Genomic DNA, 27308 nt, shown 5'->3' with positions numbered 1-27308 from the left:
TGCACAGCGTGTTACCAGGCTGTTTGATTACTGTGCTGTGACTATAGCAAGCTGTGCTCAAGTGTGTCCATCACATGACCATAGACTGTACTTCACATGACCATGGACCATATATCACATGAGCATGGACTCTTTTATATCCACTGGAAGTAAACAATGAATGACAGCAAGCAGAGCTTTAGAAAACTGTGAAGAATTTATACAAAAAAACTATATAGGAAATTTGTATAACTTTTCATTATACAAATAATAAAATGAATTTATTTAAAGTGGACAACTCCTTAAAAGGCTATGGATCCTGTGACATTTGACATATGACTATATTAGCGGTTACCTCAAGTTAAAAAGTTGCACTGCAGTTTTCATTCTTTCATTCATTTTCTGACCCCCCTAACATGTCAATTGAAACCTGTTCCTAATTTCAGACTTGAGAGTGGACTTTGAGATATTTTCTTGTGAGCTGCCTCAGTGTCTTATATTTTGAGCTTTTATGAAGTTTGTTCGTAACGTTGGTAAAATGTAAGTTTGCAAAAGAGGTTGACGTTCTTCTGTGCTTTAAGAATTAGGGATGCCGCTAATAACACACACATTGAATTCACATTGTTCTTAAAACTGTTACCCTGTGATTTGTGATGCTTTTTATTATATTCTGTTTACTTTAAACCATTTTTGCCTATGCCTTAGGCTGGGAAGGAGTTGAAAGGAAGGGATATGTGCACTAAGAGCTTTGGCACAAACAGGACTATGCAATCAGATATCGTAGAAAAAGCCGGTATTAAACACTCATCACGGCAGGCATCTTACACCAGCGAACCCAGCCAAATTGCACTCATACTCCAAGATTACAAACTGCAAGAAGCTGTCATCTAATCACAATGCCAGGCTACTGATGTATAGATGGCTCTGAAAACAAAAATCCATCATAGATTGGGAACATCTGCTTATATCATGTTAAGGATATTGCCTAAAGATTCTATTACTTTTTTCATAAGCTGCCCACAAAACAGGCGCAGAATAATTTAATTACAGTGTTTCCCTTGGAGTTTGTAGCAACCTTGTTCCTAACAGAAGAATAATGTATTGTACAAACTGGAACTGAGCAAATGTCTTGTGAACGCAAAGTCGTAAGTCATTATAGAATCTCTATGCTGGTACAATAATCATTGGTCCCATACTTCATACATACTCATTCCATTCAACAGGCAGTACTTTTATTATGAATTATTATTATGTGCAATGCTTACAGATTTATTGGAACTTCACAAGGCTAAATACAATAATGAACCTTACAGATCTTGGCTGTCCTTGACCTTCTAGTGGGATAGAAGAGACTGAACCTTCCATGAAAGTTGAGAGTCCCCTTGAAAGCAGCAAGCTGTTTAAGTTCAGTTCAACATTAATAGAGAGGGTCTCTTTTCCATAGTATTGAAGTGGCATTGGGATTGGTCAGTGGAACATCGCATATAACATTTTCCCTATTTATTTCTGTTTTTTGAATTAAGTTAAGGGCAACTGAGACAAGGAGAAATAAGTACAATAGTCTTACAGTGAAGGGTTTTGTGTATGCTTCTAGATCAATCATACAGAGCTTTACTATTTATTTAAAGATGTTGTCCAAATGAATTAACCCTACTTATTAGACATTAAGAAGAGCAAAAACTTCCCCCTTGTTGGTACTCACAAAGATCAGCCACAAACTGTGGGGAAAGCTGGTAGAAAGTGTTCAGTTTTCCTGCCGCGCCTTCACAGGGGAAATTAAGCATTACACCCTGTCCATTCAAACTCAACCATTGGGTTGCATATACTGTAATGAAGGACAGGACAGGTCCTCCAGAGTGAAATTCACTCTTTGCAACTGCTTGTCCATGTGGACGAGATTGGGGATCCTGAACAGAGAACCTCAATTTGTTACCTTAGAATTTCCCAATAGGATATATTTGTATACTTGTAGATTTGTTTTGTACATTTTTCTAAATTATATTGGACAAAAAATAAATAATAAAGTACACTAAAATATAGCTTTTATGATAATTCCTAGAAAACAGCAAGGAGGCTATTATAACAAATAGGAAAAAAAAAGTATGTGTGTGTATAGGCACCAATCACATATTGAGGTTACTCAATGATTGGCTCCTTCCACGCATACAGAGATAACTAACACCTCCCACTGGACTCATAAGCATAGAAACAACAGAAATATAAATGAATCTGATACAATTTATATGGAATCTTTTCCCACAAACCTATACATCAATCTGCTCAGCTTCTCCTACTGTATAATAGAATTCCTGCAGATAAAACTTCCTGTTCAACTTGACAGGTTGCTTTAAGTAATAATTGTTTTATTTTAACCAGCATGTGTTAGCATCTTGTCTTAATCCTACTAGCAGCAAGGATGCTCACTTAGAAAAGGGAGTCTGGATGCATACAATCATTGGCGTAACTACCGGGGAAGCAGCGGAGGCAGCTGCCACAGGGCCTGGGACACTAGGGGACCGCTGCGTTTTTTTGTTTTTTTTTAATAGGTCGTTACTGGTTGGAGTTACTCCAGCCAGTAATGGGCCCTACTTACTTACCGATCCTGGCAGGGGCCGGGATTGGTAAGTGACACCGCGGGCCCCGCAAACATGATTATTATACTCAGAGGCTCAAGAGAGGTAAGCGAACATAACAAACAGTGTTACTTACCTCTCCACGCTCCGCGAAGGATTCAGGGCCTACTTGTGTGATGTCTCAGACGTCACATGACCGGGGCCTGCGTCCTTATGCGTCGCGACGCAGACCCCCAGTCACATGACGTCCCTGACATAATTGAATATAGCCAAGAACAGGGCGTACAAGGATAGGTAAGTAACAGTGTTTATGTTTGTATACCCCTCTCGGTCTCTGATTATTATACTCTGGGGTCTGAAAAAACCTCAGAGTATAATAATTGTTCATGGGTGTCCACAATGGAGCATAATACTGGGTGATGGGGCCACTATAGGGCACAATACTGAGTGAAGGGGCCACTATGGGGTATAATGCTGTGTGCAGGGGCAACTATGGGGCATAATACTGGGTGAAGGGGCCACCATGGGGTATAATGCTGTGTGCAGGGGCAACTATGGGGCGGTTGGTCGGGGGTTTCGGCGTCGGTCGGGGGGGGGCATGTCAAAGATTCGCCACGGGGCCCGGCCATTCCTAGTCACGCCACTGCATGCAATCTGATAGTCACTGCCCCTTGTGTGATATCCTTTGCTGGAATGAATTGAAACATCCTGTTTAGATTACCCTGGAACGTATAGCTGTATAAATCTCTTATTGCACAGCTGTGCGGAGCTGACAGTCTAATGTAAATATTGTCCGCATATTATTGATTTCTTTTACGTTGCATAGTAGTCATGGATACATTTCACCTGTGTACATTGGGAAAGCACAACACCGGGTCCCTTTAAACAAAATGAGATTTCAGTTTCGGAGTTGCTGGCATTGTTACTTCAATAATTCCCAGAATATTGTGTTGCAAGGTCATGCTAATTTTAACTTGTGAGTTTTAATGGCACACATATTTTAACTGGCTCTCTTTCATACTATAAATATGGGCACTGATACAATTGGAGAGTTAAGTAAGCGTTGGCTGGCATGGATCATCATTGGTTTTGTCTTTCTATGTTTTCTTGCCAACTTCTGTTTAATACTTTAGGGTCAGTCTTGCATTATATACAGTATACGATTATTTGTTTGTCAACTTTATGTTGCCATTCAGAGCAGCGGTGGATATATCATATGTGCAACCGGTTTGGCTGCACAAGGGCCCGTGGAAGGAAGGGTGCCCATTCAGCAGTTACAAACACTGGATTGTAAAGATGATACAGGAAGCAAAGGGCCCGACTGGTGGCCTCCGCTCTATACCTATAGAACAGAGACTGCCAAGCAGCACTGGGAGGATTTATTGGGAAAATGCACAGGGGTTTCGTTTGGATCAAACAGGTAACAAACAAAACTGCTATTATACTCTTATACTCTTCAGACCCCAAAGTGTAACAAACAGATACCCAGGGGAGGTGATTGAGTATAAAACAGTGTTACTCACCTCTCCTGGCTTCCAGCGTTGGTCTTCTAGCCTCTTCTGGTCACAGAGACGTCATGTATGACATCACAAACTACAAGCCTGTGATTGGACCTCAGTGGTCACAACACCATCTTGAGTAACGCTGTTTGTTACATTTCCTCACCTTCTGGGGCCATTGCTCTTTAGACTCTGGGATGTGAAGAGTCCGCACAGTATAATAATGTTTAGTGGGTGGTAAATCCCAAAAATTTGTAAAAATAAACAAACAAAAAAACATATGGGCTACTATAGAATATTATAGTGTGTAGGGACCACTGCGGGACATTATACTGTGTGGAGAGGCGATTGTGAGACATCATACACTGATAAGCTAAAGAGTAACAATATGTTAAGCTTGTGTCTTTCAGGCTCCATATCTCACCATCCACTACAGCTTCGAACCAGAGACTACTGTCATTTTATAGACAATCTTCTTGGCTATCTCATACATAAATTTGACTTACAACTATTTAGCATATTATTAGTTATGCAGATTCTAATAACTTGAAAGAAGGGCTCCCTGAGAATTAGCGGCAAATGGGAAGGTTATGTTCATAGAACCATGGCCAATGTTTTTCATGACCAAGAAGCAGCTGTTTTTTGACCATTTAGGCAGTAACATATCATATATAAAGCCAGTCTGCACTAAAGTCTACCACGGCCCTGCTGACCTGCTGATTTTTCTGTCACTGTAAAAAAGAGTTGGGGGGGGGGGGTTCAGACGCATTATTTGCACAGGGGCCCTCTGCACTCTGCTTGCGCCCCAGATTCAGAGGTGATTTTCTTTATAGTAAAGGTAATTCTAAAAAAAAAAAAGAGATCTAAAATCTAAAAGCTGGAAGAGTTTGCTAACAAAAAAACAAAACTGAACTAGTGAGTCATAGGGCTATATGAGAAGATATAGCAATAGACAGTATACTCAAGAATCCCAGAGCAAAAGCAATTTGTGAAGGGATTCATTGGTATCTAGTATTTCTTTTTTTATTGTTCACAGAAATATCAATTATTATCATGCAATGGTTTTAATACAATGTTTATTTTTACAGAACTGGGGTTACTTTTTTAAGATGTTGTCTGATTTGAAATACCATATTAAGTAATGCAAGGTTAAAAGGATTGGCCAGGGCTATGATATGGAGCTACACTTCCTCTTCTCAGGCAGTAATATCATGTTCATTGATCACATGACCATGCTTCAGCTTAACCCCATTGAAATGAGTGTGGTTTAAAGGGGGTTGTTCACTTTCAGACCAATATTGAGAAGCAAATGTTCTCACTTGTATAATAAAAAGTTGTACAATTTTCAAGCAAGTGTAAAACTTTACATTATACAAAAATAACATTTCTCTCCCAATATTGGGCTGAGAGTGGGCAACCCCTTTAAAGGGGTTTTGCCATCTCCTTGTTTCAGCTTAGCCTGCAGTGTCTGATTCTCACTTCCTGTATTTCTCTCCCTCACGCTCCCTGCTGAACAGGGCACACTTCTGCAGGTCAGATAATATGCAGATGCTTGTGCAGAACACACTCATTTTATCTGTGTGTTTACATAGAGAGATAACAGACAGGGCTTTATCAGCAAACTGCAATTAGCTAAAAGATTGTCCTGCCGGGAGAGCAGTGAGTAAGTGACATCACTTGTCCCATAGGGCTGTGGTTATAGCAACACTGGGAGGAATAAGGTCACATAGCAGGAGAAGAAAGCAGAATTTCTAAAGCAATATATTTAGGCTCAGTCTTCAATTTACATAAGCTACCAGTATAGATAGGATCCTTGAGATGGGGCAACCCCTTTAACTGCAATATCAAGCATAGCAAATATACAATGTTTAGCAAGCAGTGAAGAGGTCACAGCAATCAATACGACATCCCAGATAACGCATTTAAAAGGTTGGTTCTCCATTCAATACCCTAATCTACAATGGTTTATGTGTACTTGAACTCCTTTGAGTAATAGAGGGTGCATAAGAAAAACCTGTGCAGGTAGATAAAACTTCTATAATAAACTTCAATACACAATTTTTTATGGTGAAGTTAATATTGCTGATGTAAAGTATCAGGGCTTGGGGACAGCAGTTCAGAGATGAATCTTTCTCCTAACTGCTGCTACAGATAGTGGGGGCACAAAGGAGGATTAATCTGTGTGGGACATGCAGGAGCATTATACTGTATGGGGGGCACTAATGGGGAATTATATAGTATGGGGGGACACCAGTAGTTCTTTATGACTTGTGGGGGCCACTAATAGGGGACTATACTATGTGAGGGGCACTAGGGTCCCATTAATGCTCTCCTACACACAGTAGAAAGCACCTTAGCACCCCCCTCCCAGTATAAAGCTCCGTAGTGCCCTGCACACAATATAATGTCGAGTTATTAGCCCCTCACACAGTATAAAGCTGCTTAATGCCCTCCACACAATATAATGTTATGTTAGTTCACCACACACAGTATAATGCCACATTAGTGCCCTCACACAGTATAATACTGAATAGTACCTCTGCACAGAGTGTAAAGCTCCTTAATGCCCCACACACAGTAAAATGCCACGTTAGTTCCCCCACAAAGTAAAATTCCATGTTAGTGCCCACTCACAGTATGATGCCACATTAGTGCTCTATATACAGTGTAATGTCACATTGCTGCACCCCACACAGTAAAATACACCTTATTGCTCCCACCCACAGTATGATTATAATCTCCAGTTATTCCCCCTCATAGTATAATGCCAGTTAGTGCCCGCTACACAGTGTAATGTCACATTAGTACCCCCACACACATTGATCCCCTCGACTACATTTTACCACCAGGGAAGGCCAAATTAAAATGAAATACTTTTTCCTAATTTTCCTTGTCTAAACATGTGGGGCGTCTTATTGTGCAAAAATACATAAATTATTGACATGTTCAGCTCGAATCTTCACATGATGACAGACCCCAGTCAATGGATCTTTGCTAAAAGTAGTTTAGTACCCCTGGACTAGAGGAAAGATGAAAAAGTTTCTCATGTCCCTCACTGGAATGTGGCGATCAGCAGATTATAATATTAGAAAAATGAAACATTAAAATTCCTACCTTGATACTAGTAATTTATTGGTAGAGAAATAGTAGCGGAGGATATTAAACTATATCTTAGCCCATAGTGGCATTTTTAGGAAGCGAATTGCTTTTTTTGACCTTCCTTTTCTAAATGTCAAATACTTCTGACAGAATACGATACATTTATTATAAACCGGCTTCAGAAGACATTTTTATTAGATGACTTGAAATAAGAAATAACAGTATGTTTATGAGGATTTAAGCCTATTAAAACCAGATGTACAAGCTTTACTTTTTATGATACAACGCACCATCCAAGATACATTTTTGTGTAATTGGTGAATGGCACTTGTTAAACTTTTACTGGTATCAGTAATATTTTAGTGCATAAATTCTACTATTTCATATGATCTGGTTGTAGGAAAGATGCAGCAAATCTTGGAACCTTTCTAGCATTTCAAGGCTATAAATATATTTCCACAAAATTCCGGGAGCCAATCAAGGATTTGCATGACATGCACCTAGGCTGTTTGGGATACATATTTTATAACCTTTACTTCTTTCAGATTTTCTTATAGCCATATAATACATGTAATATATACATATTTTCAATCAGTAAAGAATTTAATTATTTACTAATTTCACCTATCAATTGTTGTGTAATCCATATGTATTTACTATTGAAGGGATTCTATCATTAGAATATCCTTTTTTTAACTAGCACACATAGGAATAGCCTTAAAGGGGTTGTCCCATAACAAGGACCCTATATATACTGCTAGTTTATGTGGATATAAGACTTTTTCTAAATACATTGCTTTATCAAAACTGCTTCGTTTGGCCGCTATCTTAATTTATTCACTTCATTATTTATATGCGTTTCCATGACCATGGGGCCAGGACCACAGGCTTAACTGCTCAGTCCCCAAGTGACATAGCTGCCTGCTCTCAGGGGGGGAGCGAGGGTGGACCTGAGTGCTGGGAGCAGCTCTGAGCTGTGTATGTCTCTGCCACAGACAAGCAACGGAGCTCCTCAGATAGGGGAGGGGGAGGTGAGAGCTCCGGGATTTCTGAGCTCTTATCTCCTGCTCTTCCACTTATAAGTCGGTTTAATTGAATTTGGCTGATAAGGGCTGAGATAGGGAGTATGATATCTATGTATGTATTACAAACTGACTCAAATTCAGCTCTGCTACATCAGCCTCTACATCAGCTTCATACTGTGGTAATTAATTTACAACCAATCCCTCTTTACTGACTGCAAACATAGCAGATAGCAGAGCAAGTGAAACCCCGCCCACCAATGTGCCGAGAAAACCAGGAAGTGAAGAGAGCACACAGCATGCAGGTTGGTGGATAAGCGTGATGGGAATACCCCTTTAAGAAAGGCTATTCTTCTCTCACCATTATTATTCTGATCCGCGCCACCATTCCTGAGAAATTTCTTCTTTCTTCCATATGTAAATCAGTTTTCAGACAGCACTGGGGGCATTCCCTATAGTGTCCAAAAACTCTCCGGCGACGCCTCTGTCTTTTTCTCCGGACCACCTCTTCTCCCACATCACCATTGCGTCTTCATACAAAAGCGCCGACTGTGCATGTCTGTCAGCCATTTTCCTGTGTGCCTCTCCTGTTCGGCCACAGGAAAATGGCTAACGGACATGCGCAGTTGGCACTATTGAATGAAGACTCGAAGGTGACGCAGGAAAAGAGGTGGTCCGGAGAAAAAGATGGCGCTGTCACTGGAGAGTTTTCGGACAGCACAGGGGACGCCCCAGTGCTATTTGAGTGCAGAGGAACGCCCCTAGTGCTGTCTAAAAACTTATTTACATATGGAAGACAGAAGAAATTTCTCAGTAATGATGGTGCGGATCAGAATAATAAAGGTAAGAGAAGAATAGCCTTTCTTAAGGCTATTCCTATGTGTACTTAGTTAAAAAAGGGAATTCTAATGATAGAATTCCTTTAACTGACTGCTAGACTAACCCATACATATTAAATGGTTGGCTGAATCTGATGGCTTAGGCCAATTTTAATCTAATGTGTATGACCAGCTAAAAGTAAAACTAAATCTAGAATTAAATGACATAAATAGACCTGACTACGATATTTGTTAGGGTTCATTCACACGGAGTAACGTGCCGCGTGGTGTGGCACGTATACGGCGTGTGAGACTTTGCGCGCCATAAAAGCTCCCATTGATTTCAATGGGAGCCTGGATCTTATACGCGGCGTTATTTTGCAGCCGTGATTTTGGGGCCGCAAAATAACGCGGTGTATACGATCTTTTACGGTACGCAAAGTCCCACACACCGTATACGTGCCAGATCAAGTGGCACGTTACTCCGTGTGAATGCACCATTAGTCTGTGGGATTTTCTGCATGATCCTTCAGAAAACACAGGGGTTAATTTTGTGCTTATCTGTTCCACTTGGGTACGTGTGTGTGTGTGTGTGTGTGTGTGTGGGGGGGGGGGGGTGTTAAAATGTGTTGCCTGCTGCATACAGATCTGGGGGTTTCTGTTGCAGCCAGTTGTTTTTCAACAAGACGCAAAAAAAGAAGGGAGTATAGCCCATCTCCTGAAACATACACAGTCAACGTACTTGTGTAGTTCTCAGTTTGCCTTACAATATGAAACCAAAAGGTTGTATTGGGTGGTGAGTATTGGAGCGCTTCCGTGTTGTAGCTGTAAATTTGCCATCTCTTTATGCCGCAGAGTTTTATTTTCCTCTTCTTAAGGTTACGATGTTAGATATACAAGTTCCATCTTGAATTGATTATATCTTCTGTGCCAGTAGTGCTATAAATAACTTTTGAAGATACACTTAATAAATACAGTGGATTATGGCTCAGAACCACTGTTTTACCTTTTAAGCATTCTTTGAGTCTTTAGATTAGACGTAATCCAGCATTTTCTTTGACCTTCTATTGATTTGGTTAAAAATATCTTTGTTAAGCAGCCGCTCTTCTTTCTCACATCCAATTTTGTGGTGTCTTCAGGCACTGCGGAGCTGACTGGTCTTTTCTCTAAATCCCTTAAAACTTCTGAAGTTGGCTACAAAAGGCAAGTGCCTGGTATTCAAATTCAGTGATATTTTTTATTACTTATTAATGAAAGTTTCCATCTTTCCCCCTTGTTCTCTTTTGCTCAATTTCCTTCGCTCTTAGAGGACTGTTTGCATTAACACCTCTAACCTTTTTTTTTTTTTCTAAAAGAGCATTGCTCCTTCCAACACAAATTGAGTTATAAGCAGAAATCGATAGAGGACTCATTACGTGCTGCAATATTATGTTCCATTCTAAAACCAAGCCAGAAAAATCACCACACGTAGTTTGCCTTGTTAATCCACTAAATAGGTAATGAATTGGACTGCGTGCTGCAAGCAGATTGATGAACCGGATGTAACTTGGCTTGTCCGTTTTGAGAACTGCAGAGCCAACCAGGTCATTGTAGAGCAAGCCATGGAAATGTTATTCAAGGTAGAATGAAATGGTTCTTAAAGATCATTTCCATTTGTGTAGACAGTTTATTTGATTTCTTTTAGCACTGAGCTATACTGTTCCCAGTCCACATATCTCATAAGAACTTTTAGAATGTTACATGTGTGTGTGTGTGTGTATATATATATATATATATATATATATATATATATATATATATATATATATATATATATATGTTTATATATGTGTATGCGTGCGCGTGGGGGTCCACTCGGGACCTTCTTCTATGAGTTAGATCAGACAACCCATCTGTAATGCTACATTTTGGCCACTTCAGAAGAAATGTCTGCTTGTGTGACCCAACAAGTAAGACCACATAGATCAGCGAATCACCATAATGACTTCAGTTTTACAAAAGAATGTACAGTAGTGAACTAAATGCAAAAATCCAAGTTGTTGTTGTTTGGTTACTTTAATGTAAGCCTTGCTTTTATATAGTACTAGCTTTTACCCGCGACTTCGTCTGCGGTGATTTGAGAATAGGGCGGACACACACTGTAAAAGTGCTTTAAAAAGTTTGGTGGGCTAGCAAATGTGATGTGTTGCATTGTGTATGTAGTGATACAGACAATGTGATTTGTTGCATTGTGTATGTCGTGATACAGACAATGTGATGTGTTGTATTGTGTATGTAGTGATACAGACAATGTGATGTGTTGTATTGTGTATATCGTGGTACAGACAATGTGATGTGTTGTATTGTGTATGTCGTGGTACAGACAATGTGATGTGTTGTATTGTGTATGTCGTGGTACAGACAATCTGATGTGTTGTATTGTGTATGTCGTGGTACAGACAATGTGATGTGTTGTATTGTGTATGTCGTGATACAGACAATGTGATGTGTTGTATTGTGTATGTCGTGATACAGACAATGTGATGTGTTGTATTGTGTATGTCGTGATACAGACAATGTGATGTGTTGTATTGTGTATGTCGTGATACAGACAATGTGATGTGTTGTATTGTGTATGTCGTGATACAGACAATGTGATGTGTTGTATTGTGTATGTCGTGATACAGACAATGTGATGTGTTGTATTGTGTCAGACAATGTGATGTGTTGTATTGTGTATGTAGTGATACAGACAATGTGATGTGTATAGTGGAAAGCTATATGTAAAATGTGAGTGAGTAGAGTGAGGGCTACTCCTGAGGTGACAGTAAGGAGTGTGCAGGCAGGTTGAGGCAGGAAATGCCAGGCAGTGTGTGTGAGTCTATAGCTGGGGCTAGGAGTCCTGCTTTTGTGAGTCTCCTGCTAGGAAGCCATGTTGTTTAGTGGCACCAAAAGTAGCCTGTGACTCAATCCTAAGGGAAAACTATGTTTGTGGAAAATTGCACGCAAATCCGTCCAGGCGTTTTAGCGTGATTGAGGAACAAACATCCAAACTCACAAACATCCAAACACCCAAACACACAAACTTTCACACTTATAATATTAGTAGGATATTCCTATTAAGTAAAATTCAGACTTTGTGGGACTAGATCGCAGACACAAAGGGCTGTTATAGTAAAGTTTTTATGTTAAACATATTTTTAAAGAATGTAAGAATTCTTTTAGCTTCCCAAGGTACTGTAGATGTATATTAAAAAAAAAAAGCCTAAAGTCTTGCAGGTTTCATTCTAGCCACTGAGGCTTATCAATGGACTTTCTCTTCCTGTTCTATAGAGATCACTTCTCTTCTCAGCAGTCACATCATTATCATTACAGGCAGGATTACAATACCTATATGTAGATAACACGATAATACAGGATCACACAAATAGCCTCTGAACTGGTCACAGAACACTCTACTGGTTAAGCCAATACATTTTCTCTAGATACCAGTTTCCTATGGTCTGTGTGACTGCTGTAATGCATATCTTGGAATACGGATAGCAGAATACAGCAGCTCAGACAAGATGGCTGTTTCATAAACATTTTAAGAAAACAGAATAAAAAAATCAACATTTCGAAAAAAAAATCTGATGAGAAAAAATACTTAACATGTAGTTAAATATTTTTATTAAAAAAAAACAAAAAACTAGGTGATCCCATTTACGTTCTTTCATTATGTGCATCTTTGCATTGTGGCTTGTTCTGTGCACTCTCACATCACAAGTATTGTACACTGACAGCACATGTATAACACCAAAGCAGCACAGTCTACAGTCCGTACCGATCTGACCTTCTCATGTTGAGTATAGGACCGAACCCATTGTATACTATATTATTGAGAATATTTGATATCTAATCGCCTTACTTACTGTTGATAGCTGTTTCATAAGAACGTCTTGTAGTATGTACAAAACACAATGCATCTACAGATATACAGTCATATAATGACATAGTTGTGTAACTGAATATTAACTCTAAACCTTACTTTTCAATTCACTCTTGGTCTACTAAAGGCTATATGAATAGGAAGCTTTTAGTGTGCTCTATATAAAACACTGGTTGTTATTCTTTCATTATTCTATGAAGAACCAAGTCTATATTTTTTATTCACTTTTCAGCATCTTTGCTGAAAATAGAAACCCATTAAGCCAAGGATGAGAACAAATACATGACAAATGTTTTTCCTACTATTACAGACGACTTCGTATTCAGCGGTTAACCTCTGGTCATGACATTCAAACAGAATATCCAAAAATAGTGACGTCTTTAGCTGAATGGAAGCCTTTACAAGGCAATATAAAGTGTTATGTAGTTTAAGAAGATCAATTTTAGGAATTTAAAAGTACTTAAGTGTCAGTCACGCTGTATGATTTCCTTAGCACACGTCTCATTAAAGACTAACTGCTCTATGGTCTCTGGATGGGCCATCATAAAGTGCCAAGCAAGTTACCAACTGGCTACAATCATTAAGGTGGTGCAGTAATTCCGAGGCAACATTAAAGTCTTAAGGTTTGCTGATGGAAATATTCTCCATAAAATGGAGTAACGACAGTTTGAGGTAAATTGATAATGTTATTAGTGTTACATACAGAGACATAACTTGAAGCTGTGGGCCGCAGTACCAAATCTAAAATTAACATTTAGAAAAATGGTTTATTATATGTCACAAAGGGACCTGTGGGACCTCCTATTCAGAGGCCTCTATTGAAAGGGTTGTGAATTAAACAGCATGGACTCTGGTTCCACTTGAATGTCACTTGGGTCTTGTTTGCTCTTCCTGATCCTGCAGGACATGTCATTTAGCCTATCACTGACCAAAGCAGGTAACTGATGTGACCAAAGGCTTGGTACATGTGTTGAAATGTTACCAAGAAGTAAAGAGCAATGGAGACCTGGACAGTGTCAGACCAATTCCTGCAGGGCATCAGTGGAGCTGACAATGGTGCTTTATTTTCTGGAGCCATTCTGGATCATTATATCAGACAGGTTTTCTTTTCCCAGAGAACCCCTTTAATAGAGCTGACAATGGCTGAGCCACATTTTCACTTCTTTTCACTTTCTATCCACTTATGTGTCAAGAGGATTCCAGGATGGCATAGGAGATGGTCTATCTGTCTGTCTATCTGTCTGTCTATCTATCTATCTATCTATCTATCTATCTATCTATCTATCTACACACATAAATCTACAAGTTGTGACAATAGGTCAAGGTATATGGGTTGTTATTTCAGAATGGAGTAGAGATTACCCTTTTTAACCATTGTCGCAAATTCCCGTTTACCATTAGCTCCATGGTTGAATATATTCTCATTGCCCTCAGTACAAAGTGTTTGGTTGGAAGTTATTTGGAAACCAATAGAGCTGAGCGAACACTAAAATGTTCGAGGTTCGAAATTTGATTCGAACAGCCGCTCAATGTTCGTGTGTTCGAACGGGTTTCGAACCCCATTATAGTCTATGGGGAACAGATACTCGTTAAGGGGGAAACCCAAATCCGTGTCTGGAGGGTCACCAAGTCCACTATGACACCCCAGGAAATGATGCCAACACCTCTGGAATGACACTGGGACAGCAGAGGAAGCATGTCTGGGGGCATCTAACACACCAAAGACCCTCTATTACCCCAACATCACAGCCTAACAACTACACACTTTCCACATTCAAAAAAACCTCTATCAAAGTGGGAAAATACCTGGAAACCTTCTTTACTCCCCAAATGGATGGACACAAACCCCAATTTAAGCTCAACAAACAGTAACAACCACCCCTTTAAATCACGTTCCCCATGACAACCACAAATGGAATAGGCAATGGGAATTCCAAAAGCCCTCACCCTTAACTGTCATTTTGAGTGTGTGTGTGTGTGTGTGTGTGTGTGTGTGTGTGAGATGTGGTAAGACCTTCCAAAATTCACTTTTCTAGCCCTTAACATGAGCCCTTCCAAACAAAGTTACAGGACCTTAAGCTGAGCTACCAGCAGAGATTGAGGCCCTTGGCATGAGTAGAGCCTTGCACCAGCAGTGTTTTTGGCACTTAGGGTGAGTTGAGCCTTGTACCATCGTGTGTCCCTTAACATCAGGCAGGCCCTAAGTTCTGCGCTTTGCACAAAAGTTCCACATTAACTAGGCTGAATGGTACAAAGATTAGTAGGCCCGAGAACCAGGAACAGGTCTTGCAATGGCTGTCGGATAACGCTTAAAGCACATTGTCCACCAGCCAGTCAGCCTCTACCTCCTCTTACCCAACAGTCTTGTCCTCCTTCCACCCAAAATTCCCAATCTTCCCAGAACAATAACCCCAACTGTCCCTGCTCCCCAGAGCTGTTCTCCCTTCCTTTGACTGTACCGCAACCTGTCCCTCCATTTCGCGATTCCATGGACCTAACAGACGAGTATCTGTGTCTAGATGCTCAAACACTAGAGTCTCCTCCATCTCCGGTCGATTTGGTGGCGGATGACCAGCAACCCACCCTCATCGACGACGATGAGACGCAGTTGCTGTCAGGGCAGCCAGTTGACATGCGCATTGTGCAGGAGGAGGAGGCGAGACAGGAGTTGGAAGAGGAGGTGGTGGACGACGAGGACACCGACCCCACCTGGACAAGGCGGATGTCAAGCTGGGAAAGTAGTGTGGATGTTGAGGCAGGTGCAGCACCAAAAAGGGTAGCTAGAGGCAGAGACATGTCCAGAGGCAGAGGTCAGCTGCTTTGCCGAAGCCAGGCCAGACCCGGAATGTCCGAAGATGTTCCCTTTTGTACCCAGCCCAGAAAAACTCCCCCATAGAGGGCACCTTTCTTGAAGGTGTATAGTTTTTTCAAGGAATGCGCCGAGGACAGATATAGTGTCGTCTACACAATTTGCCTCTCGAAATCGAGTAGGGGCCCTGAGAAGAGCAACCTGTCCACCACTTCAATGCATCGTCATTTGGAATCCAAGCAATGGAATCAGTGGCAGGCAGCAACGGCAGGACAAACGTCGCCCGCCGTTCATGCCACTGCCTCTGCTCACAGTGCTGGCGATGCACTCCAGAGGACGAGCCAGGACATCACTTCATCTGCCTCCGCCACTTTGTTGACTTCTCCCTCATCCTCCCCTGTTTCTGTCTTATCTCCTTCTCCTGCACCATCAAAGGCACCATCAGGCGCTTCTTTACAACAACCCACCATCTCTCAGACATTGGAGCGCCAGCAGAAATACACCACTAACCACCCACCCACGCAAGCCTAGAACGCCAACATCGCTAAACTGCTGGCCCAGGAGAGGTTGGCGTTCCGGCTTGTTGAAACTCCCGCCTTCCCGGACCTGATGGCAACTGTGGCACCTCACTATGCCGTCCCTAGCCGTCACAACTTCTCCCGGTGTGGCGTCCCCGCCTTGCACCAGCACGTGTCACTCAACATCAGGTGGGCCCTTAGTTCCGCGCTTTGCTGCAAGGTCCACTTGACCACCGACACTTGGACAAGCGCCTGTGGTCAGGGATGCTGCTTATCTTTAAGGACAGGCAGGGTGAATGTGGTGGAGTCTGGTCCCGGGGTGCAAACTGAGGTACCCTATCTCCTCTCCCAGGCCAAAATTCATGGCAGGAGTAGACTGAAACCCTACGACGCTGCAACCTCCACCCCAGCTACTAGCGGCAAACGCTAAAACACTGGTGTGGGGAGACGTCAGCAGGCGGTGCTGAAGCTCATCAGCTTGGGGGACAGACAGCACAGTGCCTCCGAGGTCAGGGATGCCATCCTGGCTGAGATGGCATTTTTTTTTCCCTGCTACACCTGGGGCCTGGCATTTTTACGCCTGTGATAATGGCTGGAACCTGGTAGCGGCTCTGGAGCTTGCCAGCCTCCAACATGTTCCATGTTTGGCCCACGTCTAACCTAGTGGTGCAAAGTTTTTTGAAAACATACCCAAATGTACCGAAGCTACTGTTGAAAATGCGGCGCTTGTGCGCCCACTTTTGCAAGTGCACAGGAGTCGCTGCTAGCCTAAAAACACTCTAGCAAGGCCTACATCTGTCCAAACACAGGCTGTTGTCCGTCATTCACACACGCTGAAACCCTACAATACCATATCTTGAGCAGGGTGTGTGAGCTGCGCAGACCTTTGATGGAGTTCCATCTACAAAACCCAAGGGTTCCTCAAAGTCAGCTCCCAAAGTTTCTGCACCATGAGTTTCCATGGGTGGCAGAGTTATGGCTAGGGGCAGAGGCATGGATAGGGATGATGTCTAGGGGCAAAAGCAGTGTGGATGTGGAGGCAAGCTAAGCAGGAAAAACTGGGGGTACAAGCTAAGGCATGGACTGGGGTGATGTCTAGGGGCAAAAGCAGTGTGGATGTGGAGGCAAGCTAAGCAGGAAAAACTGGGGGTACAAGCTAAGGCATGGACTGGGGTGATGTCTAGGGGCAAAAGCAGTGTGGATGTGGAGGCAAGCTAAGCAGGAAAAACTGGGGGTACAAGCTAAGGCATGGACTGGGGTGATGTCTAGGGGCAAAAGCAGTGTGGATGTGGAGGCAAGCTAAGCAGGAAAAACTGGGGGTACAAGCTAAGGCATGGACTGGGGTGATGTCTAGGGGCAAAAGCAGTGTGGATGTGGAGGCAAGCAAAGCAGGGAAAATGGTGGCTAGAGGCAAAGGGATGTCCATAGGCAGCAAGGGCAAAGATGCAAAACTCTCCCCTGTTTCAAGAATTTTCATGACTTGTCTCCCCACAAAACATTCCTGGGAGGAGGGCTGAAACACCACCCTCCTCCTCCTCCGCTGTTAGATTGACCCCAGCTACGAGCTGAAAACGCTGCAACACTGGTGTGGGGAGACGTCAGCAGGCTGGGCTGAAGCTCATCAGCTTGGGAGACGGACAGCACACTGCCTCTGAGGTCAGGGATGCCATCCTGGATGAGATGGCAATTTGTTTATCCCCGCTGCCCCTGGGGCCAGTCTTTTTTGTCTTGTTGGAGGGCTCTGGAGCTTGCCAGCCTCCAACACGTTCCATGCCTGGCCCACGTGTTCAATGTAGTGGTGCAATGATTTTTAAAAACATACCCCAAATTAGCTGAGCTAAGGGTGAAAGTGCGGCACTTGGACACCCACTTTCCCAAGTCTACAGTACCTGGAGCTAGCCGCAATACACTCCAGCAAGGCCTACATCTGCCTGAAGCACCTACTGTTGTGCGAGGTCACCACACGCTCTAACCTTAGATACCGTATGTTCAGCAGGATGTGTGAGCAGCAGAGACCTTTGATGGAGTACCAGCTACAAAACCCAAGGGTTCCTCAGAGTCAGCTCCCTCACTTTCTGCACCATGAGTTTCCATGGGTGGCAGACTTATGGCTAGAGGCACAGGCATGGATAGGGGTGATGTGTAGGGGCAAAAGCAGTGTGGATGTGGAGGCAAGCTAAGCAGCAAAAACTGGGGGTACAAGCAGCCGGTGGCATCATCACTGACAAGCACAGCTGTCTGTCAGCTGACAGGCTGACTTTCACCAAAATGAACAGACAATGGATAGACTCATCATATACATGTCAGTTACATGACAAATTTAGTGCAATTTGCAAGTCCAAGATGGGTTGGAGATCTGCAGAGAGGAATCTCACCACCTCTTGCGGGTGCCATCATTTGGAAGGCAAGCCCTGGGCTCAGTGGGTGAGAGCAAGCGCAGGATAATCGTCGTTTGGCCTGGCGGCCACTGCCTCTCCCACTGTTGACAGGGCTGGCGCTGCAGTCCAGACCAGCAGCCAGGACACCTCCACATCTGCCTCTGACACTTTGGGGAGTTCACCCTCATCCTCACCTTTTCCTGCCATTTCTCCTTTTGCCCGCGCCATCATGCGCCTCTTCCCAGCAACTCCCCATCTCCCAAGCCTTTCATTTCATGCTAAAGTACAGCGCAACCCACCCGCATGCCCAAGGCTTCAACGGCCTCATCTCAAGAAATCTGGCCCAGGAGATGTTGGAATCCCGGCTGGGGGACACTCTGCCCTTTTTGGGCAGAGTGTCTACTGCGCCACCGCACTGTGCCGTCCACACCAGCACTTTCCCCCAAACATGAGGCGGTCCCTAAATTCAGCGCTTAGCCCTAAAGTTCCACGTGACCAGTTACGAATGGACAAGTGCATGCGGACAGGGACGCTACCTTTCAATTTTGGCACAGTGGTTGAATGTAGTTGAGGCGTGGACCGGGTCGCAAAATGTGGTGGCCTGACTTGTCTCCCCACACAACATTCCTGGGAGGAGGGCTGAAACACCACCCTCCTCCGCTGTTAAATTGACCCCAGCTACGAGCTGGAAACGCTGCAACACTGGTGTGGGGAGACGTCAGCGGGCCGTGCTGAAGCTCATCAGCTTGGGGGCCAGACAGCACACTGCCTACAAAGTGAGTCATGCCATCCTCGATGAGACGGCAATGTGGTTTTTGCCACTGCACCTGGGCCCAGGCATGTTGTCATGTGTGATAATGGCCGTAACCTGGGATCGGCTCTGTAGCTTGGCAGCCTGCAACATATTCCATGCCTGGGCCACGTTTTTAACTCATTGCTGCTAATCTTTTGAAAAAGGTACCCCAATGTTCCTGAGCTACTGGTGAAAGTGTGGCGCTTGTGCAGATAGTTTTTAAAGCCTATAGTTGCCGCTGCTAGCCTCTATGCACTCCTACAACGCCTGTACCTGCTGGAACAACGGCTGTTGTGCGACGTCTCCACACTGCTGGCACTAAACATATCATGTGTTGAGCAGAGTGTGTGAGCAGCACAGACCTTTGATGTAGTTCCAACTCCAAAACCCTCGGGTTCGTCAAAGTCAACTCCCTCAGTTGCTCAACCATGAGTGGCCATGGGTGGCAGACTTATGTGAAATCCCATCCCATCCATTGCACTGGACACGAAACATTAGCATGCGCTCAGCACAACTTCGGATATGGCAGCTGCGTTAAGCAGGGTGCAGGGCACAACACAGACCAGGCCCGAGCACCAGGAACAGGTGTTAGAAATACTGCAGCATCCGCCATTTCCTTTCAATTTTGGGGTTTTGGACCCGCCACCGACTTGTCTGGACCTAAGTGGGGATCATGAGACACAGTTGCCATCAGGGCAAGCTGTGGTCATGTGCGGTTTGCAGTAAGGGGCCAGTGCGCAATTGGAAGAGGAGTTGGTGGATGACGAGGCCACCGACCCCACATGGACAGGGGTGATGTCTAGGGGCTAAAGCAGTGTAGATGTAGAGGGAAGCTAATTCAACAAAAAAAAACCAGGGTAGAAGCAAAGGCATAAACTGGGGTGATGTATAGGGGTGAAAGCAGTGTAGATGTGGAGGGAAGCTAAGCAGCAAAAACAGTGGGTAGAAGCAAAGGCATGCAAAACTCTACCCTGTTGGAAGACTTATTCCTAGGTCTGGAACACGTTAATGGCCCCCCTGGACAAATTACTGCCATTCAGCGCACTGTCAGCTTTCCAGCAGTATATAAAACTGCATGTGCCTGATCTCATGAATGGTCCTCTTTAAGCGATTAAAACCATTTGGCGGAAACCTAAAGGTGCGTAAATAAAAGAGGAAGTCCGCCTCAAATTTATCTTCCATTTCCACAGTGTGAACATATCCCAAGTATTCCGATATTCCGTATCCTTGACGAAACGTTTCTCTTCTATGACTGCTTAGTCACAATTTACTTTATTTTAAAAAGCAATGAAACATTTTGAGTTGAAAAGTATTTTTTAGCAGCATAACTTATGGTTTTGTGGTCCCATTGTTACCTCTTATACAGGGCCAATGAATCATGTAGCATTTCAGTACATGTGTGCTTCTATGCCACAGAGGGTCTCCCGTAGGAGCCATAGCTAGGGTACAGCCTTAAATCTCTCATCCACTATAGTTACACCCCTGATCTCCTGGCTACTGTTGCTGGCTTAGATACATTTTAATTTTATCCACAAATGTTTTTCCAGCTACTGTTCATAAAATGCATATGAAGAGAAGTTAGTCCAGAGGTGACCTACACAGAAGAAAAAGTGAAAAATATTTCAGTAATAAAAACATATCTGCCATTCTGTGGCTAAAAAAGTTGAGCTGTCCTGGCACTAACTCAGCATGGCGTTCTTTTTGAAGATGAGACATTTAGAGTGTTGGTTACTTCACGGAAGTCTTGTTCTGTAGTCGGCAGGGTGCACGGCACGTCAAGTATGCAACTCTTAAGTGGATCACATTTCATATTCTTTCTTGGTATAAAGTACAGTACTTTTTCTTTTTTCAGAGAAGCCATGCAGAGAGAGGAACCGTGAACAAAATTTTTAGTTGTTAAAATTGTCAATATGAAAGTCTAAGCTGAATGTTTAATGACATTTTAACAATCGGTAGCTGTCTGGCTCATACAGAGTTATATTGTTTTTCAAAAGAGCTGTGAACTAAAAAGGGCCATTTGGGTTTTGCTTTGTACCCTTCATGGGTCGGAATTTTCCACTTAGGGTTTTACTTTTTAGTAATGTGCCCTTCATTCCATTACAAGAAAACATTTACATTGATAGTCTTTACCTTTTTATTGCAGAACCATCATCTTTTTGAGTGCAAATCACAGTCGTAAAGTAGAAAATACACAATAATCCAATAATCTCTTCAATTGCAGGATATCCAAGCAGTGCTAATATATATATATATATATATATATATATATATATATATATATATATATATATATAGTTAACAATGAGTGGCAACACTAAAACCATAGTCATTTGAGGCATAGGATGGTAGGATGAGTGCTGCTTGGTGAGAAACATGTTGATCAGTGCTGGTTTGCATTGGCCTAAGTATATATCAGCTGCATTGAATATCTCCAGCACATCCCTTCTTCTACAAGGCAATACACAGCCAATATTCTGCATTCTGTATACTACGTAAAACATGCAATCAGTTATCCAATGTGCATTTGCCTATTAGTTGGCTGAATGGCATCGCAGTTGGGCCAATTGTTAGTAATGAGTATACCTGGGAATTCTTGTTCCGGATAATTGCCACAAATAGGTACCAAAAAAGGTCGAAATTATGATATCTGGAGCTGTTATGACACCATAAGGGGGACATACACAATAATAGGCAGATTGTTTTAATGCTATGGCTGATCAATGCATATCATCATTTATTAAAGGGGTTGTTCCATCACAAGGATCCTATCTATACTGCTAGTTTATGTGGATTTAAGACTTTCCTAAATAGATTGCTTTATCAAAACCTCTTTGTTTGGCTACTATATGAGATTATTCACTTCATTGTTTACACTGTGTTTCCATAACCAAGGGCCTGGTGCTGAGCTTAATTCCTCAGTTGACAAGTGACGTAGCAGAGAGAGGGGCTGAGTGCTGGGAGCAGCTCTGAGCTGTTTATGTCTCTGCCACAGAAAAGTGACGTAGCTCCCTCCTCTCAGATAGGGGAGGGGGAGGTGAGTGCTCCGGAATTTTTGAGCTCTTTATCTCCTGCTCTTCCATTTACGCTGGGTTCACACCAGCATTCAGGTCTCCATCTTCTGCATGCAGAAGACGGAAACCTTTCAGACTGAGTCCGGCCGCGAGCGCCAGTGAGTGTTTTGTGCTCTCCGCAGCGAAACCATTTTTTTTAAACCAGACACAAAATCCTGCATGTCCGACTCTGTGTCCAGTTAAAAAAAAAAATGGTTTCACCGCAGAGCGCACAAAACGCTCGCCGGTACTCATGGCTGCACACTTTTCAAACCCATTCTAATGAATGGGTTTGAAAAATGCCTGCAGGTTTCTGTCTCCTGCCCAGTTTCGGGCAAGAAATGAAAACCTGCAGAACGGAGGCCGGGACACAGATGTGAACGAGCCCTTATCAGTCGGTTTAATTGAATTTGGTTGATAAGGGCTGAGATAGGGAGTCCGTTACCTCTGTATGTATTGCAAACTGACTCAAATCCAGCTCTGCTACATCAGCTTCATATTGTGGTAATTCATTTTCAACCAATCCCTCATTACTGACTGCAAACATACTGCTATGAAGGGATCTAGCAGAGCAAGTGAAACCCCACCCACTAATGTGCCGAGAAAACCAGGAAGTGAACAGAGCACACAGCCTGCAGGGTGGTGAACAAGCCAGTTGGTAATACCCCTTTAATTGTCTTTTTTTTAGCCATGTAGTACAGAAGAACATAGAATTGTAGACAAACAAAAAAAGCATTATACCATGACATGTTCAAACTATTGCCTGTACTCTCTATTTTGTACCAACAATGGTTTCTGTTGCCCTCCAGGGAGTCTCTACTGAAGTAATCCCTAGAAAACAGTAAAGTCTCACATGATTCCTACAGTGCTGCAACAATAAATGCAAGGCTTTTTTTTCAAAATGGTTTCTTTGTAAGAACCTTAGTCTGCTTGTAAATTGTATCATGCACACAATGCTTCCTCTCAAACATGTCGAGTGTGATTTGTCCTTCACGTATACCTATGCTAATTCACCTATCAGGAAGCAAATTGTAAATCGCTTTGCAAGCTGTTGCTGAAAACGCAGAAGGTTGTGGGGTTAAATGTTAGCTGATTCAATTGGGAGGAATCAGAGCACATACGATTTCTGCACAGGACAAAATACGAAAATAAAAGCGGCATGCCAATAAAAACACATTGTGATGCTTCAAATACCACTTGGATTAGTGCACAGATTGGCAAGGAAAGTGCGTTTCCCTTCAAACCCTAGTTTTATGTTTTTTTTAAGCTTTTAAGGAAATCTTTGAAAAATGCATGTGTAAATAGCAATATGGCTGCTATTCACATATTACATGGAGTATTTTTCTGAGTGTACAATAGTTGTGCAGTTCATAGGTGTAACTTAAAGCCCTTGTGTTCAAAATTGTAATCTATATGAGTATATATAATGCTGAGTTATATGTGTGACTGACGTCAAACTACCCCCAAAAAGAAATTAAAGGGGTTATTTGAGTCACCAGAAGGGTCAACTTACTACTAATATGGATGTGCTGATAGGGGGACAGAAATATTGTATATTTGGTCTGCTCACCTGACGCTCACATGATCTAGCCCACTCTTCATCACATGATCTAGTGAATTCTTCATCACATGATCTAGCCCACTCTTCGTCACATGATCTAGCCCCTTCTTCATCACATGATCTAGCCCGCTCTTCATCACATGATCTAGCCCACTCTTCATCACATGATCTAGCCCCTTCTTCATCACATGATCTAGCCCCTTCTTCATCACATGATCTAGCCCGCTCTTCATCACATGATCTAGCCCACTCTTCATCACATGATCTAGCTTGTTCCTCATCACATGATCTAACCCGTTCTTCATCACATGATCTAGCTCGCTCTTCATCACATGATCTAGCCCGCTCTTCATCACATGATCTAGCCCACTCTTCATCACATGATCTAGCCCGTTCTTCATCACATAATCTAGCTCATTCTTCATCACATAATCTAGCTCGTTCTTCATCACATGATCTAGCTCGTTCTTCATCACATGATCTAGCTTGTTCCTCATCACATGATCTAACTCATTCTTCATCACATGATCTAGCTCGCTCTTCATCACATGATCTAGCTCGCTCTTCATCACATGATCTAGCCCGCTCTTCATCACATGATCTAGCCCATTCTTCATCACATGATCTAGCCCGTTCTTCATCACATAATCTAGCTCATTCTTCATCACATGATCTAGCCCATTCTTCATCACATGATCTAGCCCGCTCTAGTGTGAATACAAACTGCAGGACTAGATCGGTGCGGGTCATGTGCCAGAGAGCAGGTTGAAACAGAAGATTTCTAGTCACACTATAAAATATTTGGAAGAGTGGACCTGCATCTATATTGCTAAGTTGACTTTTCTGGAGCAACACTTACATATGCCAGGCATATTTCCACTCTTCATAACCTTGAAAGTTATGAGGACTGTGGCACATGATGGACACCAACAACGTCCAACACATATTATTTAGATATTGATAGTGGCATGTGTAATACTGAAACCTACAGGGATTGTGACCTGGTGAGGGTGTACAAGCTTAGGAAAAAGCTTTTAAATACTGTATAGTTTATGGATTACTCGTTCCCAGAAAATGGCCGCTATCAGTACACTCAAGAACTTGGCCACCTTGCTGCTTGCCTTTGTACAACCCCTGCTTAAAAAAATGGAAGATTGACAGAAAGCAATTACTTTTTCTTGCACTGTTATTTGCATATAATTAATGAAGTCCGTACGTACTGTAATTTACAATATGTATCATGAGCAAAAACACCAATTATTGCACCGTTGTGAAGAAAGTGTCTGCTTAATGTCATAGCGTGCTATTTAGCCGAAACCAAGCATTTCATAAAATCCTTGTGAACAATAAATCATTAATTTTGTACGGTTGGAGCCAGTCTGGTTCTCGTCAGATGGTGAGTGCCTTGCTATGATTTCCTAGTCCTCTCACGAGATGGCTGGCTCTGTGTTGAATGCTAGCAGCAGCTCTGGGCATTGGGAGGAAGGCCCTGCTGCCTAAATAAACATAAACTGCCACAATTAGGAATAATTAGACCACTTAATAATTTCCAACTAAATACAAATACACATATGCTCCGTCCGTGCTCCTTCAGGTTATAAAACTCTCATCATCTGAATTTTCTCTAATTACGGGAACGTGTAACCAAAGTACAAGAGTAAAAATGTAGTAGAGCACTCAACTATGTCTGGAAGAAGATGTACTATATGGATACAGTATATGTATGATTAAGATATACTAAATATATAGAAAAATAGAAATTTGTAAATGTTTTAGGCAGGTGTGGGATAATGGCCACAAAGCAAGAATGTTCTAAAAAATAGAAGTGTTGATAGTTTTTAATTTTTGTAAACTAACAAAATTAATTAATGAACAAAATAAAAATCTAAATTAGATCAATATTTGGTGTCAGCGGCCTTTGGCTTAAAAATAGCATTAATTCTACATTTGTAGGCTAAAGCCTCACATTGCGGAAATGCAGCTTTTGTTGCTGCAGATTTTGTTGTGGTTTTTTTTTTGAGCCTAAGCCAGGAGTGGATTGAGTTAAAGGTAGGAGTGTAAGTACCTACTACATATTTCCCATTCCTTTTGTAGCCATTTTTGGCTTTGACTAAAAGAAAATGCAGCAAAATCTAAAATAAAAAAAAGTTGCATTTCTGCAACGTGGGGCCCTAGCCATACAAAGTTTTTAAAGGAACTCAGCAGGGACGTTATTCCAAACAAAGATCTTCTGCGGATGTCTGCTTGCTCAAGTCCTTCTGCCTGTTCATGTAATCCAAGGCAGACTGTTGTGATCAGCACTCTCTGGGGCCATATCATCACTTCCTGCAAAGTACTCTATTGATTCCCATGTTATTATCCTATAGACATTTTTGATGAAAGTATATCTTCTGCTTTTACAGTTCATAAGCAGCAATAGACAGCAGCCTACATTCCATGGATAGCTACTGAAAGGAATTTCCATTTTGTGGCATTGTAATTTGGTCCAACTCTAGACTTGCCTACTGGGTCAGAGGAAAAAAGTTTTTTACTGGTGGCTGCTAGAAAATACTGGAGAAGTTTTTTGACTGATATGAAAAACTGTATGTTGCGGCCTTTTTTGCACAGGCCAAGGCCTGGGAAAGAAAATCACACATGTGATTTTCCGTATTGACTTTACTGTCTAAGTAGTCAGTCCAAGCGATGACCATTCTATAGGACATTGCCATTCAAAGAGAAAATCCTTATACCCGTTTAGTTCCCTCTATGGCTCTGTACTAGTCTTGGCACAGTTGCTTACATATGCTGTGTCCACTTTTGTGAGATTATTAGTGCCAGATTTTTTTGTGCGTCTCATTTAGATGCATGTATCCTTTATTTGCACTATTTTGAATTCCTTTAGTGATGCCCAAGTTATTTGCATTGAACACTGAACAGAATGTCTATTAAACATATATTAATATTATTGTTGTTTTTTGTCACAGGCTTCCAGAATTACCCGTTCTGACAATGACAAAGACAATGGTTGGGATGCCTGGGGAAGTTGGAGTGACTGTTCACGGACCTGTGGTGGAGGAGCGTCCTACTCTTTACGAAGATGTCTGAATGGCCGGTTAGTAAGATTGTCCATTATCATGGCGCTCAGTTCTTACTTCTCTGAAATGATTTTCTTTCATATAAAGGTGCCCTGACTTAATAACAAGTTATTAGAGTATAGTAGTTATCATATATTATACAGTAACCAAGCTTGAGACAGCATATTAAAGCAACCCAAAGAAGATGGAAGGTTGCCTTACTTAAGAGCAAACAAATATATACAGTAT

At 42.3% G+C, this 27308-nt stretch overlaps 1 protein-coding gene across 1 annotated transcript in view; it reads left to right on the top strand.

Moving 5' to 3' along the window:
- ADAMTSL3 (ADAMTS like 3) overlaps window positions 1-27308 on the top strand; it is a 312808-nt gene that overhangs the window by 144309 nt on the left and 141191 nt on the right. The window contains exon 4 of the mRNA XM_075273425.1: window positions 26970-27097. Coding sequence (XP_075129526.1) covers window positions 26970-27097 — 128 coding nt within the window. The remainder of the gene's footprint in view (window positions 1-26969; window positions 27098-27308) is intronic.

Source organism: Leptodactylus fuscus, chromosome 5 (assembly GCF_031893055.1).
Source record: "Leptodactylus fuscus isolate aLepFus1 chromosome 5, aLepFus1.hap2, whole genome shotgun sequence".
In the NCBI taxonomy this organism is placed as follows: domain Eukaryota; kingdom Metazoa; phylum Chordata; class Amphibia; order Anura; family Leptodactylidae; genus Leptodactylus; species Leptodactylus fuscus.
Note: the sequence above shows the minus strand (reverse complement) of the source record. Positions and strands in the feature narration are given on the sequence as shown.